The following is an 18,951-nucleotide window of genomic DNA, read 5'->3' as shown; positions in this document are numbered from 1 at the left end:
CATGAAAGTATATAATATACTCTAATGGTATCAAACAGTTTCACTGAAGCACTGTATATACTCTGATGATATCAAGAAGAAACTGCTTGATACCATCAAAGTATAATATATTCTGATGGTATCAAAGAGGAACAAAGAACGGGACACTGGCATAAATACACGTTTAATATCATGAATAGATAAATGGTTTTACAATTGTAATATTAGGTGTAATTTTCCCTAGTTTAAACCAATTATATTTAGTAGACAATAAAAAAGGGACGGGTACTAAAGCTAAACTACTAGCAGTTAGTTTCTACTGAAGCGGAAAATAATTCGATCCACAACTGAAAGGAGAAAAGAACCGCGATTTCCACCAGGAGCCAACGAGGTGCGTGGTATATATATATTATTATTATTATTACAGGAAGAGGAGCGATCGAGCTCACTCCTGCGCGACGTGATCGGTCAAAACTCAAAACCTTGGCTATTGATCAACAACTGCAGCAAAATACGTGCTGCATTTGATGGATTGGAATCGATAAGTTGTGCAGATACATTAGCATTATCCAGCAGGTAGTTGAATCCACGGTATTCATCATTTGAATTTACAATTATACAGACGTAGTCTATTACGTACATTGAGAATTGAGATTAACGCATCTTAAACATTCATATTGAATTTCAGATCTGTCGGATCCAGTATGATTCCTTAAGATAGTTTATTGGATTAACTTTGATTGCTATAAGTTTACAGTGCCTTTAATTTCAGTAGACAAAAATATCATACCTCGTAGGCGCGAATTTCAATTTCAGGTCTATCATGATTTGTCATCCGAGGATGCATGTTTCGTTTGTTCATGCAATTGTAGTGATTCATTTGTCGTCAGGATTACTACAGGAAATCTTGTTAATCTAGAATCGATAGCTCCAGGTTGCTATTGTTAGCAGCTAGCTACATGTTTAGCATGTGAGTGACATTGATGTAATTGCAAGATTGTTGAATAGATATGTCTTCGGATTCTTTCTCTGGCAATAAATTGTTCTGAAGATCCAATGTTGTATAATTCTTCAGGGATACAACAATATGGTAATCATAATCTTTTGACTTGTTGCAATCTTTCAATGATAAGCAGAGTATTTTGTGATGGCTGGTCAACGAAATAGCTACGGGAAGCGCTCCAATTCGCAGACTGATAATGCTGACAATGAGAGAAATAAAAGGAGAATTACTGGCTCTGATAAGGATCCTTTCTCTATTGGTCCTGACGACACAGTTTATCGGTACTTATGTGCTGGGAAGAAAATTGGAAGTATTATCGGCAGGGGAGGTGAGATTATTAAGCAATTAAGGGTGGACACTAAATCTAAAATCAGGATTGGTGAGACCGTGCCTGACTGTGAGGAACGTGCTGTCACCATCTACAGCGCAAGTGAGGAAGCTATTAGTGGTGGCATGTGCTGTGCACATGTGATGCAAGTGGTGTGATTAGTTAGTTTGTTAAGGAGTAGGACCCGCATTAATTAAGTTGTTAGGTGTGTTAGGTACTTAGCTTAACTAAGCATAAGTAGTGTACAGCTATAGATATTTTTTACTTACTTCTCCTTTTTCTTCTTCAACACAAAAAAAAGGGCAGTCCGGTGCACTAAAACTCCCGCTATGCGCGGGGTCCGGGGAAGGGCCTGACCACAAGGGTCTATTGTACGCAGCCTTGCCTTGCATTTCTGCCAGAGGCTGTTTCCAAGGCTTGAACCCGTGACCTCCTGGTCACATGACAACAATTTTACCAGTTTCTTCAACACAAAAAGAAAAGTAAAAATTCTCTCTCAACTATTTCTCAGCTTCCTTTTCAACATGATATCAGAGCGGGTCACCGATTGAAGAATTGGAACTCGTCGGAGAAGAGTACATCTGTCATCGGAGCTCGAAAGCTGAAAACATCGGAGAATTGAAGACATCGGAGAGGAAAATTGAAGAATAATGGCTGACCATTCACAATCGCAATCGCCGACAGAAAAAATAGTTATAGAACATGGTCATCCCTTGGATGTGCATCCATCGGACACATCGGGATGCGTGTTAGCACCGGTGAAGTTCACCGAATCTGAAAACTATGGAGTATGGAGTCGAGCTATGAGAATCTCTCTTCTAACTAAGAAGAAGCTAGGGTTTGTAACTGGGACATGCACGAAGAAATCGTTTGATGAATCGCTTCATGAGCAATGGGAGATAGTGAATGTGATTGTACTCTCGTGGATCATGAATATAGTCTCGTAGAACCTATTGAGTGGCATTGTATATGCGTCAAATGCACATTTAGTCTGGGAAGATCTGAAAGAAAGCTTTGATAAGGTGAATCGAGCACGAATTTTCCAAGTACACACAACTATTGCAAATCTTAAATAGGGAACCAATCCAGTGTCAATGTATTTCTCCAAACTGAAGGAGTTGTGGAGTGGGTCTGATTTGATAGCTCCTTCTTCGAATTGTGGCTGTCCAAAGTCTAGGGACTACATTGAATATCTACAAGAGCATAGATTAATGCAATTTTTGAGTGGTTTAAACAAATCTTATGATCAAGCTAAGCGGCAAATTCTGATGAAGTCTACTGCACTATCTGTAAATCAGGCCTATGCCCTGATAGTGCAAGATGAAAGTCAACAGGTAAATGTTGAGAAGTCCAACCCCATAGCAATGCAAGTCAGAAGAAATGATGACTATAAAGGAGGCAGTTCAATGTATTATGAGAATTGTCACATGCGAAATCATACAAAGAAGGATTGTTACAGGCTTGTTGGATATCCTTCAAAAAGGATAACAAAGCTAACAGAAAAATGGAAGGAACTTATGATGGTTACAAGAAAGATAATAACTATCGTAAAGGATGGAGGAAGGACAGATACAAAGAAAGGTATAAGAGGGATAACAATGAAGGATAGAGAAAATAAAAACATGCTGCAGTGGCTAACAATGTAGATTTTGCTCAAGGGAAATATGCAAGTAAGGCTGATAATAGGGGTCAGCATGCTGATGAAAACAGAAGAGATAATGGCAAAAGTAATCACTATGATTCAGAAGATCAGTACAAATATGATTCTGGAGAATATCAAGCTCATATGACATGTATTGTGACTTGTCTAATGTCTCAACTAGAAAAGTGTGAATGGATAGTTGATTCTGGTGCATCTCACCATGTTACTGCAAATGACAAGATACTAAAGAACATTCATAGCCTACAAACTAATAAAGGAGTAAGGATGCATTTGCCAAATGAAAGTACAGTGCCAATTACACGTACAGGATGTGCAGAATTATTTGGCCAAGAAAAGATTACAAATATGTTGTTTGCGCCCGATTTTAAATATAATTTACTGTCAGTGTCACAATTAACCAAGAAACTATGTTGCTCAGTCAATTTTTTTCCTGATCACTGTATCTTTCAGGATCTCTACAATGGCAGAGTGAAGAGATTGGTAGGTTGTAAGGAGGCCTATATATTTTTCAGGGATCAGTTAAAGACTCTGATGAATGAAGAGGAAATATAAGACAAGTTTACCTAGCAGGTGCTGATGAAAGGTGCAGCTTATGGAATAGAAGACTAAGTCATCCTTCTATATTCACAATGAAGACTATGATGGAATTCAAAAATAAGATTGACACAAATGTGCATAATAATTGTAGGATTTGTCCTTTAGCAAAACAGACCAGATTACAATTTCCTTTAAGCATTTCTAGGGCTGATCAGCCTTTTGAACTGGTTCACTAGATTTGTGGGGTCCTTACAAAACTCCTACTTTTGATAAAAAAAGTTATTTCCTCACTATTATTGATGATCATACCAGATATAATTGGATCCATTTAGTACAACTAAAGACTGAAGTAATTGTTGTTTTGAAGCAATTTCTTGCCTTTGTGAATACTCAGTTTAATTGCAAAGTCAAGACCATTAGATCTGACAATAACACTGAATTTTTTAACTCTCAAAGCTGTGTATTATTACAGAGCCTAGGGATAATTCATCAAAGTAGTTGTCCTTATATACCTTAACAAAATGGGGTGGTTGAGAGAAAGCATAGGCAGATTTTGGAGATGGCAAGAGCTATTAAATTTCAGGCTACTTTTTCAACTAGGTATTGGGGTTTTTGTGTTGAAACTGCAGTGTATCTTATGAATAGGCTGCCATCAAGAGCATTGAAGGGTTGCACTACTTATGAATTGTTGCATCACAGCAAGACCTCTCTTGATCATCTAAGGGTACCTGGTTGCTTGTGTTTTGTCACTACATTGTCTAAATCAAACAAGTTTGCTTCTAGAGCCAAAGAAGCTGTATTCATGAGTTTTTTAGAGGACCCAAAAAGCTATATTGTTCTTGATTTATCTACTAACAAGTTTTCTGTTAGTAGGGATGTGGGTTCAAAGAAACTAAATTTCCTTTTAGTAACACTGCAAATTCAGATGGTAGAACATTTCTTCAACTAAGTCCTGTTAATGTCTCACAAACCTTGCATCCAAAAGGTGGTTGCAAGGGCCCGAAATAAAGTGAGAAACTTCGTGTGGCTCCTCTATCATGGCAGGATTCCCACAAATCATAGCCTTCAAAAGAAAGGCATGAATGTTGACCCCAAATGCAAGGTTTGTAAGGCACCTATTGAGGACATCAACCATATTTTCTTCCAATGCAACATTGCAACCACCTTTTGGACCAGAATCATAAATGAAAGCTCTGATAATATCACTTTGGACATCAGCTCCATAAACTCTAGGAACTGGACTAATATTTGGCTGAGTACAAAAAGGAAATGTTTCAATAAATGGAACAACTGGGATAATCTCATCCCCTTTTGTCTTTGGAATATATGGCTTATTAGAAATAGTAACAATTTCAACATCAAAAAGGATGTTGTTGACCATAACCATTCTATTGCGTTGGTCACTAAGTTCCATCTCCTGGTTACTAAAGGCAACAAGAAAGCTACCCAAACAGCCACCATTCATGTCAAATAGGAACCCCCCAAGTTGAGTAACTATAGGCTTAATATAGACGGAGCATCCCCTAGGAATCTAGGCCCTGCTGGGTTAGGAGGAGTCTTCAAAAACCACCTGGGACAATGGATACTGGGTTTCAATGAAATCATCCCCCACACTGACCCTATAGAAGCTGAGCTTCATGCCTTAAGGAGAGGTCTCATGTTGGCAGTCGAGTACAGTTTTCAACCCCTGAAAATCAGCACCAACTCAACTGAGGCCATTAGAATGATCCATTCTAACAATCTCATTTATGATAACGTTCTTGATGAGTGCAGGTACTTAATGCAGAAGGTGGACGTAAGAGGCCAATCTCATGTGTTTAGAGAGTAAAATGGAATAGCAGATGCCTTGGCCAAATCTGAATTGGAGAAGACATTTTTTGATGAATCAACACTTTTATTAATTTCTCCAATGTTTGCGAAAAGGAACCGAAAGCAAACATTTTAGGAACTACTTTTGTAAGAAAAACAAACAATATTTCTCATATTTCCTAGGATTGGGATGTGGCCCAAACTAACACTACTGTAAGGCCTACACACGTAGGTGTCTGTATTGCTAATGACTGCTAAGTAATATAAATTAACTCCTTTTTGCACCAAAAAAAAAAAGAAATCTAAAACAACATCGCCTGTAGTTCTGAACATGACATGGCATAATTAGCTCCCAACGCCTGTCTAGCCGAATAAAAACAGAACTTCGTGTAAAATGTACTATAAGGTATGACTTGTGCCTTAACCAAAGTGGTGGAGTGTTACTTCTTCGTCCTTAACCAAATGTCTCAAGTTCGAGTCCCTCTAAATATGGAATTGTTTTTGCTAGGGAGCTATTTACTTTCAATATGGGATTTTTTAGCGCGAATCCGAATTTAGTCGGGCTCCAACGTGGATACCAAACATCGAATGGAATACAAAAAACAAAAAAAAACTTGTAAATTTGTGGATTTCAAATTAATCCGATACTAAGAACTCTTAACTTTTCCACACAAAAATTGCTGCTAGTCTAAAATAATCCATTTATTGATACATTAGTTACAACCTCACTTATAGATTACTAATCATGTATGAAATACAATACAAGTGAGAATCTACACACTTTGGTTTTATGCATTATTTATTTTTTATGATGCGGTGAATAATCTTAAAAGAGTTCCGAGTTTAATTGTGTAAAAAAGTTTGTGTTTGTTAGTGTATATAAATTAAATTCATACGACCATAACTACTATGCAAGGTGGCAATGCAGTTTCATTGCTGGGTCAAACAGACCAAAGACTGCAAAAGCTGAATCAAGGAAATTCCATGAAAGAGAGGTTGGCTAATTGATATGTCTCCAGGCCAGCTTGGTAAAAATATGTAGCAGTAAATTCGTGTACCTAACTCCACGCCGACTGCGTTTATTGTCTTTGATAACATTTTTTGGACTGAAGTATTGGTACAACACTTTTTGGGAAGGTGCTTTTGGATTCACTGTCTCTTTATATCAAGTTATGGGATGATAGGGACTGTGGCTAGTCACCACCAAACCCTAAGAGCCCCTCCAAACTAACTTTGCTTTTTCCCCCTTTTCTCCATTGGGCATTACATAGAAATTGACTGATCCATACCTATCATTAATGTATTGGTAGATTTCCTTTCCCATACAAGAATCCATTATTTATCTACAGCTCTCCTAGAGGCAGCATAATTTGCTTCAATCCTCATTCATTTCATGCACTGTCAAATTAAAGTTACTAGTTCTTTTTTCTTTCTATTCCATCCAATGAGCTTCTCACAACTTGTTTTCCTTAGATGAAATAGGAAACCACTCTTTCTATTTGCAATAGGGAATGTTAGATTTCTCCTTCTGGAAACTTCAATAGACTGCTAGTTATATTTTTTTATTCATCTTAAAGTCTCGCATGAGGGAATAAGGTTATTGAATTGCAGCCAAGGATGACTTGCCGGCAAGCTCGACCAATTCTGCTTCTTGACTACTTTTGTAGTTCACAACTTAAAGAGCGGAGATAAACGACTGACTGGCAAGTCATTTTTGGCTACATGTCTGCCTCATTTTCTCATGCCAGATTTTTCGATGAAATAGATATTGTTGAAATCAGGAATTGTGGACAATAAAGAATCTATGAGACCACGGGTAGACTATGTCTTCCTTTCCTTACATTTTGATTTGTGAAGTACATATATACACGTCTGTAGTTTATCTAAGTAACTTAATATGCAGGGAGAAAGTATCTCTCAACAGGAATTATCGGTCGATTCGTGAAGGTTTTGAAATCGATGTTATGGACATATGACATGTTGTGGATCATAGACCAAATATTTAACCTCCTAATTAATGTGGGGAAATATGGGCTGAGAGTTTAACACGAGCTAGCGGATGCTGCTACAGCTTTACGGTTTGTAACAAACTTGCTCGATCTGATATCTAATCTACCACGACTCTAAATTGTATATACATCCAACATCACTTTCTCAGTCGAACAAAGACGATTAATATTGATGAACGCCCTACGTCGAAACACTATACTCTATTACTTATATATATAATGAATTTTAAAGACTCTTAAGGTTATTCTTGGCTTCGCAACATCCTAACAAATACAATTAAGTAATATTGGTCACAGTTTAGATGACGCATCCGATAGCTAGTTACTCTATGTTTTAACAGTAAATCATGTGTGGTTGGTTGGTTTGGTAGGTCATGGACCATGAAACATTTGCCGACTAAGAAATGTGATGTGAGATCACGGGCGGCTCTACAAGCTTACAAAAAAGATAGTTGATGACCTATTTTTATTAAAGAAGTAATAAATATTTTGAAAAAAATAAAACTAGTAATATTTATAGAAAAAATATAAACTTTTTATATAAGAGAAAAGAATTATACGAAGTTTGACAATTTAGAATACTATATCTCAAAAAAAATTAAACGAATTGACTTATAATAAACTTCATAAAAAAATTTAGAAATATTAAGGCCTCCATTCGAATGACTTCAGGCCATATATATATTTAAGAACCTGTTTGGATGAACTTATTTTAAGTAACTTATAAGTTGAAAACTGCTTATGTGTTTTAAAAAAATAAGCAGGTACAGTCCAACTTATTATTTTTTTTGACTTATAAGCTGTTTTCAACCTATAAGCTGTTTAAAATAAATTCATCCAAACAAACACAATTATTTATTGAGGCTTATTTTAAGCACAAAATAACTTTAAGTTGGTCAACCAAACACTCAAAAATGCTAAAAACAGCTTATAAGTAACTTATAAATCAATCAACACAGGCTCTAAGTTGCCCCTATGTGAGATAAATCAAACGACAGTACTATGAACTAACAAAAAAGAAACGACTTGTATTTAATTTTGTGGAAAAGATGGTTTCTAAAACTGATTTTTCATTAGCCAGCTCCCTAACCTAATGATACCAAAAACAAGCTATCCTTAATTTGAGAGTATGTTCAACAAGTTTGATAACAGCGAGATCTAAAATTTGAAGTTTATGAGTTTTAAAAATAAATTTGAGTTAATAAAATACAATAAATAATTGTGTTCAGAAGTCAAATACTTGTACATATTTAATAATTTTTTTAATACATATAGTACGTAAACAGATCTGCCCCCAGGTAAGGCGGTAACAACGTAGTATTCCATTAAGCAATAGTTTGATCATTTTGATGACTTTTTAAAATTGGCACCAGAGTGTTACAAGTTAAAAATTTAATTAGCTAATACCAATACTGTTTATAACATGGTGGCCCATTATTCCAAAGTTTCATTTAGTAGTATTTCTCTTTCATTTCCACTGTGTTGTTCGGTTGAGATCTGATGAAAAATAAATACTATTTGAAGTGAAGTTGGAGAAAAAAAAAAGGATATTTCAAAGGTTTTAATTGTGTGAGGCCATGAAAACATAATTATTATTTTGTGAATAAAAACGTTTAAAACATGTCCTTCAAGCTTGGAATTATTTCTACATTTCAAGTTCGAAATTGAAATACTTGATCAATTTGATAAAGAAACACTTATTTAAAATATCATTTCAAATCCTTGAACCAAAATCTATGCCCACGGTTCGAATCATATATAATAAGTTCTAATTTACATGAAAAAAATCTATTCCCAAAATATTTTACCAATTAATCTTCCATGAAAAGGACCATATAAAATCAATCTCCATATCACAATCGGACGAAAAGTAATAACAAAATTAGTAATCGATCAACCACATAAGCTCTGTAATATGATTTATTACACACTAGGACAAAAAAGAGTAAATTAAGTAGAAAACATAGAATTAGAAAAAAGGATGATCATAACCATATAGGAAAATAAAAAGGATAATTTAAAGTGAGATGAAACCTTCACGGACGAGGAGACCAAACATGAGAGTTACAAGACCCATTGTTATGCTTTGTGTCGGAGTCATCCATGTTTGGGAATATGCCCCGAGCGTAAAAGTAGCCCCAACTATTCCGATCAAGAACGAGCTTATGTTTTGATTCATGATTTTTATTTTTTCTGATGATGATCTAATTCTCTCCATTATTATCGTTGAATAAAAAGAGACAACTAATAACCACCCAACACTCTCAAGGGCCAAAGTCAACTCTACCTTGGGGAGACCAATACGCTTTTGTTTACTATATTTCTTTTTCCTTTTGATGCAGCTTTTGTTTATTACTATCCACTTCCTAACACAATTCTAAACAAAACATTTATTTATAGTGTATTTTATTAAATTAATTTTTTTTATGAAATTTTGAAATTGTAATTTGACTATTACTGTTTTATTATGTAGTTGTTTAATATTAAGGGTAGAACGAGAAAAATATATAAATCTCTCTTGATTATCTAAATTAGATAAATAAAAAAAACTATTTATTTTCGATATACAGATTAAGTAATATGAAATAGAGGGAGTATTGATGTGACTATTTATATTTGTTATTGCACCTGGAATGCAATTTCTTACATTTTCTGTGGATACGAGTTAGGTGAGCAAATCTGAATAATTCTATGTATTTATACTTTTTTATATATCTGTTGAGTTATCTAATCACGGTTGTTTATAGCAATTATCTAATATTGCATGGAGTTTAATTAACTTGTATACACTCAATATGTTACCAAATCATCTAAACAATAATTATAGGAAACTAGCACATAATAGGTTAAGTTAATAACTCATAAAAGAAGGCATCCTACCTGGTATAAGAAGTTGAAATAAACTGACATTGTAAAAAACAAATTGCAGAATTATCAATTAGTTAGGCTGTATTGCAATTAATCTAATGCTACTAAAATATTATCACAGTATCAATTTACAAAACTTAAGCACCTTTGCGAACTGGGCTTCATCACGGACTCTCAGCCCATTAAAGATTTTGTGACGGAAGCCCATAAATAAAAGACTCATGATGTCCAGAGGCCTATTAATGATTTCGTGAGGGAATTAAGCCCATAAATAACTCACTACATGGAGAGGCCCAAAATTTGACATTCATTTCAAGTTCCAAAGATTCTGACTTAAACTTCCCTTCCATAACCGGAGAAAGGAAATGAGTCCAAATATGATTAAAGAGATAGTCAATCCACTTTTTGATTAGATTGTCTTACATAAGTTGTTTAGGTCTTATTATTTTTTAGATTATTCCATTTTATTAAGATTTTGTTGAATTAATACTTAGATCTTTCATGTGTCGATATGCTATTACTCTCCTAAATGACCTTTTTCTTTTAAGTTATTTTTTAGTTTTATGTCATTTTTTTATTTCAATTTTATTCTCATGATTTTATATAAAAAAAATAATTAAAAGGCGACTTCATTGTTTTGCAAGAAAATAAAAGGTTAGGATGCATATCATGAAAAAAATAATCGATTTTGATATAAAGTTTATTAACATTGGTGCTTAAATAGGAGTATTTACTTAATTTTCTTTCCAAATTAAATGCAGGTACAATCTCACTTGCAAATTAATCAAGTCTTTTGCAAGTTTAGCACCTAACGTTTTTGATTATTGAGCAAGCTATTTTTAAATGCCCTATTGACTGTTTTGGTTATCCTTTTAAAAAATTTAAGTCGATGATTTATCCCACGGAAATTGAATGTTATCTTAATGCTCCTTCATCTGCTAATATATGTAATGCATTTTCACCTAATTATTCAGAACTAAAACAGGAAAAAATAAATTAATGCACTAACTGGAGAAGATGAAGTTTATATTGTAGTTATAACAGCTTTGTAGTTGCAACTCACCTTTTATTTATTAGAAACGATTACAAATTTAGTCATAAATCAACCAGATTGGCTTTAATTTAATTTATAATAGTAATGTGTAGTTGCCAAACAGCCCAAACCAATGGGACGAATTAGGAAAGTAGGATTTTCAAGACCAACCATTCCACTTATTGACTTACGTATGCTTTATAGTGGATTCTTGATTGTACAGTTTGAAATTAACAGATTTTTTTCCTCGTATAAATAACATGCTAGTATTGCTCTAAGTGTACCATAACAAAAGTTCACAAATTATCGACAATTAATTCGAGTATATAGCAAACTAATAAAATAAGGAGAAGATGGGTGCTAGTGAAGCTGGAGATGATTCAAAAGATTCAAAGCCAAATGGGAACAGAGGAATTTCTTTTCTTGATTTTCTTATGAGAATTGTTGCCATTTTAGGTACCTTAGGAAGTGCAATTGCCATGGGGTTAACATCTAATGAAAATCTTCCCTCCTTCGAGCAGTTCATTAGGTTTAAGGCTGAGTATAAGGACCTTCCTACTTTCACGTAAGATAATACTCTATTATTCTATCTTTTTGTTTCGAATTTAACTCATATACATGGACAGTATAAAGAACTTTCATACTATTGTTATTGCAATTTAGCATGTTATAGTAGGTTGTATGTTTTACTTTTCCGGTAACTTGTTTAACACTTATTAGGTGTAGTTACTTATAGTTATCTTAGTGTAAAGATTGTTTACGGTATTGGTGTAGTTTAACCTACCATAGCAAGTTTATTAATTGTCATTTTAATCAGGTTACTCGTTATTGTTTATTATGGTGATTTACCTGTAATTACGTTATAACTGACTTGGTTGTATAAAATTTATAAAAATTTGTAGGTTCTTTGTGGTAGCGAATGGCATCGTTAGCGCGTACCTTGCTGTATCTCTTGTCCTATCCATCTTGCACATTGTGATGAGTGGTGCAAGAATAACTAGGGTGGTCTTGATCTTCTTTGACACGGTAAACTAAAATCTTGAATGTATTAGCTTTACTTGAATCCTCCATACTTAAATTTTTTGTTAGTACAATAATTTCTTAGCTGATAATTAATCATTATCAGGTGATGATGGCATTTTTAACATCTGGAGCATCAGCTGCAGCAGCCATAGTATATTTGGCACACAAGGGAAATGCTCGTGCTAATTGGATTGCTATATGCCAGCATTACAACTCTTTCTGTGATCGTGCATCTGGCTCTTTGGTTGGATCCTTCATTGGAGTTCTTGTGTTTTTGCTGCTCATTATATTGTCAGCTCTGGCCCTATCAAGAAACTGATTTCGTCCCATAATGATTATCACTTCCTGCGCGAAGAAAGAACATGTTTCATCATTTGATAGTTTGTTTCATTCCAAGAGGTTTTTTGAATGATTCTTGTCATCTTAGTAGTTCCTAAAAGCCGTTATAACATCTGTTTGTCTTAGTGATTCTTCCTCTCAATCAATAAAATTGATGTTGCATTTGTTCTGATAAAAATAGATAACCATTTGTTCTGTTATTACATCTGTTTTTCTAAGACTGACAACTGTTGTCCTGCTGAAAACCAACAAGTACACCAAGTTTCTGTATAAAGTTTAGGACCATATCAAGCAATAAATTTTATTTGGAGTTGCAAGTCCTAAACTACCTGATACAGCCCTAGCCATCCCCAAAATATAGAAGGAAATATAAATTAATGGTGTTTCATGAACTACAATGGTCTACAATGTGAATAGACGGAAGAGTAGGATCAAAGGCGTTGTCTTTGTACCCTTCCACAGAGGATGGACCTTCTCGCGTAAAAAGTTTGAGAAAGAGGTATTAAGTTTAGTTGCTCCTTTCTCAGCTTCCGCCTGCTTTCTCTATTCTCAAGAGTGCTTAAGCTTTGGAATCAAAACAAAAATTCTTCAGAGAGTTAATCATCAGCCTCAATTGAAGTACAACCAGGTTCTTTCCAAACCCCATTGTCATCCATCAACCTCCTCACCCTTTCAACACCATCCCATTCATCCCTCGAAGCATAGATATTAGACAGTAAGACATAGTCCCCACTGTCTTCCCTTCCCAATTTAAGTAGCTGCTCATTAGCATACCTTCCCAGCTCGACATTGGAATGAACTTTACAAGCTCCTAGCAGTGTTCTCCATATAATAGCATTAGGTTCAATCTCCATAGTGTTTATGAATTCAAACGCTTCATTCAATAGTCCTGCACGTGCTAGCATATCCACCATACACCCATAGTGCCTTATGTTTGGGTCAATATTGTAGTCAGTTCTCATCATGTTGAAATATCCTCGGCCATCATCAACTTTACCAGCGTGACTACAAGCAACTAATACACCAACAAAAGTAATTTCATTAGGGATATACTTCATTCTCCTCATATCTTCAAAAAGAGAGATACATTCTTCAGAATGACCATGAAAAGCTAATCCTAAGATAATTATGTTCCAAGACGACACATCCTTTTCTCTCATGCCTTGAAACACTTCAACTGCCTTCCTAATGCTGCCACACCTAGCATACATGTCTACAAGTGCATTACCAAGAAAAACACTTAACTCTCCTGCACCCATCTCAATAATTGATCGATGTATCTGCTCGCCAACATCCAAGAATGCTGAATCCGTGCAAGCAGATAAAAGGTGCAACATGGTGACTTCATCAGGGTATTCCCCTGCACCTCTCATCTCTTCGTACATTTTTAACGCCTTCTCATTTTCTCCACAAAGGACATATCCAGAAATCATTGCATTCCAAGTCACAACATCCCTCTTTGGCACCATATCAAACAGCTCCCTCGCATTCTCCATCTTCCCTTGCTTTACATACCCAGTGATCATCACATTACAAGAAACCAAGTCTTTAACCGGTATACCATCAAAAAGCGTCCTTGCCACATCCAATTCCCCTCTCCTCGCATATCCAGCAATCAAAGCAGACCAAGCAACAACGTCCCTCTTAGCAGAACCATCAAAAAGCTGTCCTGCAATTCTTATATCTCCAACATTAGCGTGAAAATATATAAGGGTATTCCTCGAAAATTTATTAGATTCAAACCCATGCTTCACAATTTTCCCATGTACGGTAAGGCCAGAAACAAGCCAAGAAAGCTTGGTACATGCCTTGAGTAGAAACGGAAAAGTGTAACTATCCGGACGTATGGAACGTTTTTCCATCTGGGTATAAACGGAAACAGCAAGAGAAGGCCTGTGACTCTGAGCTGAGCCTCTAAGCATGGTATTCCACATGAAGAGATCTGGTTGAGTAATTTGAGCAAACAGCTTGTGGGCATAATAAATAGAGGCTGAAAAAGTCACAGCAGAAGCATAAATGAGCTCCCTCAGATCAATGCGATTGGTATTGAAGCCATTGATGATCATCAAAGCGTGAATTTGCTTTAGGGATTGGAGATCTTTGCATTTGCTCCATAGTGATGATTGTCGGTGAAGATTTGAACTCCTGCTTGTTATTGTCTTTTTGATCATTTATCTCCCACAGTCCCACTCATAGATCTGCTCCTACGGATTCATCAACTAATAATGGGCCTGGTCTGTTGTCTCTCATGGGCGTTATGTTTATTTTAGGCTCGCATATTCACTAGTTCCATTGTTTGTCATATCCAAACCTCGAATCATTGGCCCAGAACTCTCATTTTCTTTTTGTCTATTATGCAGAATTTTTTTTTCTTCCACGTATCTTTAATTCTAACTTTTCATACATAATATATTTATGACTATAAGATTAAAAGACATTTTGGTGAATATATTTTTAGTTTAAAATTATAAGATTTCAAAGTGTCATTTATTTTCTTAAATTTTGTGTCAAGTCAAAATCAAACAAATAAATTGAAACAGAAAGAATATTAATTTTACCGCAGAATTTGCATTAGATAGCCAATTTTATGTCTACCTCGCACAAAACAATGACTAGAAATAGCAAAATCAATCCAACCCAATCCGTTTAGGTTTAGGTTGGTTATTCACCCGCTCATTCATTGGCTCAATCCATTTCAACCTATAAAAAATTGGGTTGATGTGTAATCCGGATTGGTTCATGAGAAATCTTGATAAAATATTTTTAAAAAACTTCTTTTTTAAAATTTGATATGTTATATATAGCCATAATAAAGAAAAATAATAATTTTATTATGTACTAAAATAGTTTAAAAGAACAAATAAAATAATTAAATTTTGTAAAAATTAGATTGAATTGGATCTTGACTCGTTATATAACCCATTACCTAACTCATTTTGAGCCAACCCGTTTTGACTCAAACTAATTTGGATTGGGTTGGATCTTGACCCAATTGTTGTTTTAACCCATTATGATCCGTCCAAATTTAACCAAATCCGCCCAATTGACACCCTAAGTCAATGACGATTAGCCATTTTATGCCTTTCATATTGGCGATTTTCTATATATGTAACCGACTGCTATTTGTGCACTTGCCCGGAAATTTCACTATATGTCAATATTTTCTGCAGAACTCACATGTTGATGAGAATTTATGTATTGGAGATTTCTAATAACGACTATGCATTAATTGGATCAAGTAACATGGAGTTAGAGTAGAGATTTTTATAAGGAAAAGTCATTTTTTGTTTTTTATAAAGGATGTATTTTCTTAAAATGTTTTCTACTAACCAAAACAAAAAAATTGGCTTCACCATGAGAAATATATATATATTTTTGAAATTCCAAACACACTTTTTTTTCATTCCTCAGGATGATCAATTATTTTACTATTTACCCTCCAACGTAATTCGCCTTTCCAATCTATCGATCAATGGTGTCTGATGAAGATGTTCAACCATTTGAACAAACCTCACTTGTTCAACCATAATATTTATAAAATAAAATCATGATCAAGTATTACTGGATTAGTGATTTTGATTTTTATTCTTTTTTTTGATGAAGAAAAATTGAAGACGCGGATACAAGTTTATTTAGACTTTGAACAATGAGTTGCACGAGCACCGTGTTTTCCGTGATGTCAAAGTAAGTTGTTTTAAAATCTTTGCTTTTTTCGACTTTTTGGATTGAAAAAGAAAAAACTCTTTTATCAAACTACTAGTGCATATGTAAAACGAAAAAGGTTCATTTTGTATCAGTGCAAATAGCCAAATACATTTCTAAAGTGCAACGTTTTTTAGGTGTTCAGTGTTCCTAAACAATTAAAATTAGACTCAGAAAACAAGCCTTAATAAATTGAGGTGCAATGTTATACTCCAGCCATTCCCTTCTATACTTGTCACATTTTTTTATGAAAGTTAATTCGATTAACCTTCAAAGCTAAATTGAATTAGATTAATTTTATATGATAAATTTAAAATTTAGATGTTTGTAAACTATATGAAAAATTCTAACAATAACATACCCAAATATCCAATATATATTTAAAATACGAAAAAAATACTATAAGTTACAATGCTTATATAAATATAAATATAAATATAATGAAAAAATACATATTAACATGTTGGTCAAAGTGCATATACTTTGACTCTCGAAAAAAATAAAATATGACAAATAAAAAAGAACACACAGAGTTATATAACAAATAAAATATCACAGAAAATTCGTCATAATTTCACTCATAGGCTATTAATTTAAGGTTACCGGTAAGAGTCTTTTATTCGTTATAATGTCTTGTTCTCCCGTTCTCTTTTCTCATTTCCTCTGCCCTAGGTAATTAAAACATATTTTAAGGAAAAATAAATAAATCACAAAAGGATTCTTTAGGTTTCCATTGCAAGGCTGGGGCGACACTACTAAAAAAGAGGCCAAAAAGCGACAGAAAAAAAACGACGGATAGAGACGCTTAGTCCATCGCTTATTTTATCGGTTTTTTACATCAATAATATAGATTATTTTTATATAAATATTTTCTATATTTTTATTAAAAAATAATAATTTATAAATTAAATATTACGACGCCGTCCCTCTTAGTTATTAATCTTTTTTTAAAATAGCGAGAGACAGAGTCGCTAAATTCGTCACTATGGATCAAAAGATTTGGTCAACCAATTTAAAATAGCGACAGACTGGGTCACTTTGTCCGTCGCTTTTTAGTCAAAATGGCGGTCAAATATTTTTAAAAAAGCAATGGACTTAGAGACGTTGTCTGTCGCTTTTATTAAAATATGTTGGACGTAGATTGTCTTTTTTTCTGTTTTGCCTCTCTCTCTAAACACTTTTTTCTCTGCCTTCTTTCTACAAATTCGTCACCGCTCCTCGTCCCACTGCCGTCCTCCCACCCCGTCGCTGTCCATCGCCTCCACCGTTGTGCCGTCACCGTCAAATGGTGCTTTAGGAGTGTTTATTCATCTTTAAGAGGTTAGGGCTTAAACCTTATAAAAAAAATTATTTTTTCTTTTCTTTGTCATTTATTAGTTAATTAGTTAATTAGATTTAGTTTGTTGTAGTTCATTTGTATATTAGATAGTGAAATTAGTGAATGTAGTTATAGTTTTGATTTTAGGGCTTAAGTTAGATTTGGGTTGTTGAATTAGATTATAATTTTTTTAGTAATTTGTGATGTTAGTTAGTTAATTAGTTTATGTCATTTAGTTTGTTGTAATTTATTTGTATATTGGATTATAAAATTAGTTAATCTAGTTATAGTTTTGATTTTAAGCTTTAAGTTAGATTTGGGATTTTTGAATTAGATTGTAAATTGGATAGTAATTTGTGATTTATTAGTTAGTTAATTAGTTTATTCCATTTAGTTTGTTGTAGTTTGTTTGTATATTGGATTAGAAGTTTTGAAGTTTGAAACTTAGAGAAAAATATTGAAACTTAATTATTATATGAATTAATTAATTATAACTTAAATTAATTATAACTTGAATTTAATTATTATATAAATTGATTAATAATAACTTGAATTAATGACACTTGTAATCTCGATGAATTGTAGTCTTTATGATCTAATTAAGCTTGAATATGTATATAATTTTGTAGATGGATCATCGTTTGTGGATGTGTAACATGCATTATGAAGTTGGTGGTGGATTGAAATCTGAATTTATTGAGGGTGTAAGAAGTTTTATCGATCATGCAATGACACTTGATATTTTTAAGAGAAATGGATTGGTTAGATGTCCTTGTCGTGAATATAGGTGCTTGAAAATTTTTAATCCAGATATAGTTATGATTCATTTGTATGGTAATTAATTTAAGCCTAGATATTTTGTATGAGTTGATCATGGAGAAATAAATGGATTGAATAATATATTTTATAATTTTCTGTCGGTGGATAAAAATAATATGTTTGCACTACATGGTCAAATTAAGGTTGAACATGATAGGGTTCTACATTATAGAGTTCAACACGATACACTTCAACATGATAGAGTTCATGAAATGGTCAACACTGATAGTGGATTAGAAAATTGTAAGTTTTGTGAACAAGTTCGTTATAAGAGGACTCCTACTGAAAAGATGATCCCAATTAAGGCAATGCATTATTTACCTCTTATTCCTATATTAAAGAGGTTGTATGCATCGATGATGTTTGCCCCACATATGATAACATGTATTCTGATTTTGTTAGTGAATCAAGAAATGTAAGATTGGGGTTGTGTGCAGATGGCTTCACACCATACTTTAATGATGCCTCACCTTATTCTTGATGGCCTGTATTTCTTACCCCGTACAATTTTTCTCCTGAAA

The 18,951-nt window shown here is 34.0% G+C and overlaps 3 protein-coding genes across 3 annotated transcripts; 1 reads left to right on the top strand and 2 right to left on the bottom strand.

The window, feature by feature from the left end:
- Positions 1 to 9,199: 9,199 nt before the first annotated feature.
- Positions 9,200 to 9,653, bottom strand: LOC129874087 (uncharacterized). The gene has a single exon (XM_055949312.1). The coding sequence runs from the start codon at positions 9,544 to 9,546 to the stop codon at positions 9,346 to 9,348; it is 201 nt and encodes a 66-aa protein (XP_055805287.1). The 5' UTR covers positions 9,547 to 9,653; the 3' UTR covers positions 9,200 to 9,345.
- A 1,882-nt stretch (positions 9,654 to 11,535) lies between these two features.
- On the top strand, positions 11,536 to 12,616 carry LOC129874921 (casparian strip membrane protein 3-like). Its single transcript, XM_055950312.1, has 3 exons — positions 11,536 to 11,794; positions 12,132 to 12,255; positions 12,356 to 12,616. Exons 1-3 carry the CDS (start codon positions 11,583 to 11,585, stop codon positions 12,569 to 12,571), a joined length of 552 nt encoding a protein of 183 aa, XP_055806287.1. The 5' UTR covers positions 11,536 to 11,582; the 3' UTR covers positions 12,572 to 12,616.
- A 143-nt stretch (positions 12,617 to 12,759) lies between these two features.
- Positions 12,760 to 14,946, bottom strand: LOC129874920 (pentatricopeptide repeat-containing protein At5g15300). The gene has a single exon (XM_055950311.1). The coding sequence runs from the start codon at positions 14,760 to 14,762 to the stop codon at positions 13,188 to 13,190; it is 1,575 nt and encodes a 524-aa protein (XP_055806286.1). The 5' UTR covers positions 14,763 to 14,946; the 3' UTR covers positions 12,760 to 13,187.
- Positions 14,947 to 18,951: the final 4,005 nt, after the last annotated feature.

This window comes from Solanum dulcamara, chromosome 11 (assembly GCF_947179165.1).
Source record: "Solanum dulcamara chromosome 11, daSolDulc1.2, whole genome shotgun sequence".
NCBI lineage: Eukaryota > Viridiplantae > Streptophyta > Magnoliopsida > Solanales > Solanaceae > Solanum > Solanum dulcamara.
Note: the sequence above shows the minus strand (reverse complement) of the source record. Positions and strands in the feature narration are given on the sequence as shown.

Coding starts and splice junctions, on each gene's coding strand:
- LOC129874921 (XM_055950312.1), top strand. CDS start 11,583: ATGGGTGCTAGTGAAGCTGGAGATGATTCAAAAGATTCAAAGCCAAAT. Junction 11,795..12,131: donor AAGGACCTTCCTACTTTCAC/GTAAGATAATAC, acceptor AAAAATTTGTAG/GTTCTTTGTGGTAGCGAATG. Junction 12,256..12,355: donor TCTTGATCTTCTTTGACACG/GTAAACTAAAAT, acceptor AATCATTATCAG/GTGATGATGGCATTTTTAAC.
- LOC129874087 (XM_055949312.1), bottom strand. CDS start 9,546: ATGGAGAGAATTAGATCATCATCAGAAAAAATAAAAATCATGAATCAA.
- LOC129874920 (XM_055950311.1), bottom strand. CDS start 14,762: ATGATCAAAAAGACAATAACAAGCAGGAGTTCAAATCTTCACCGACAA.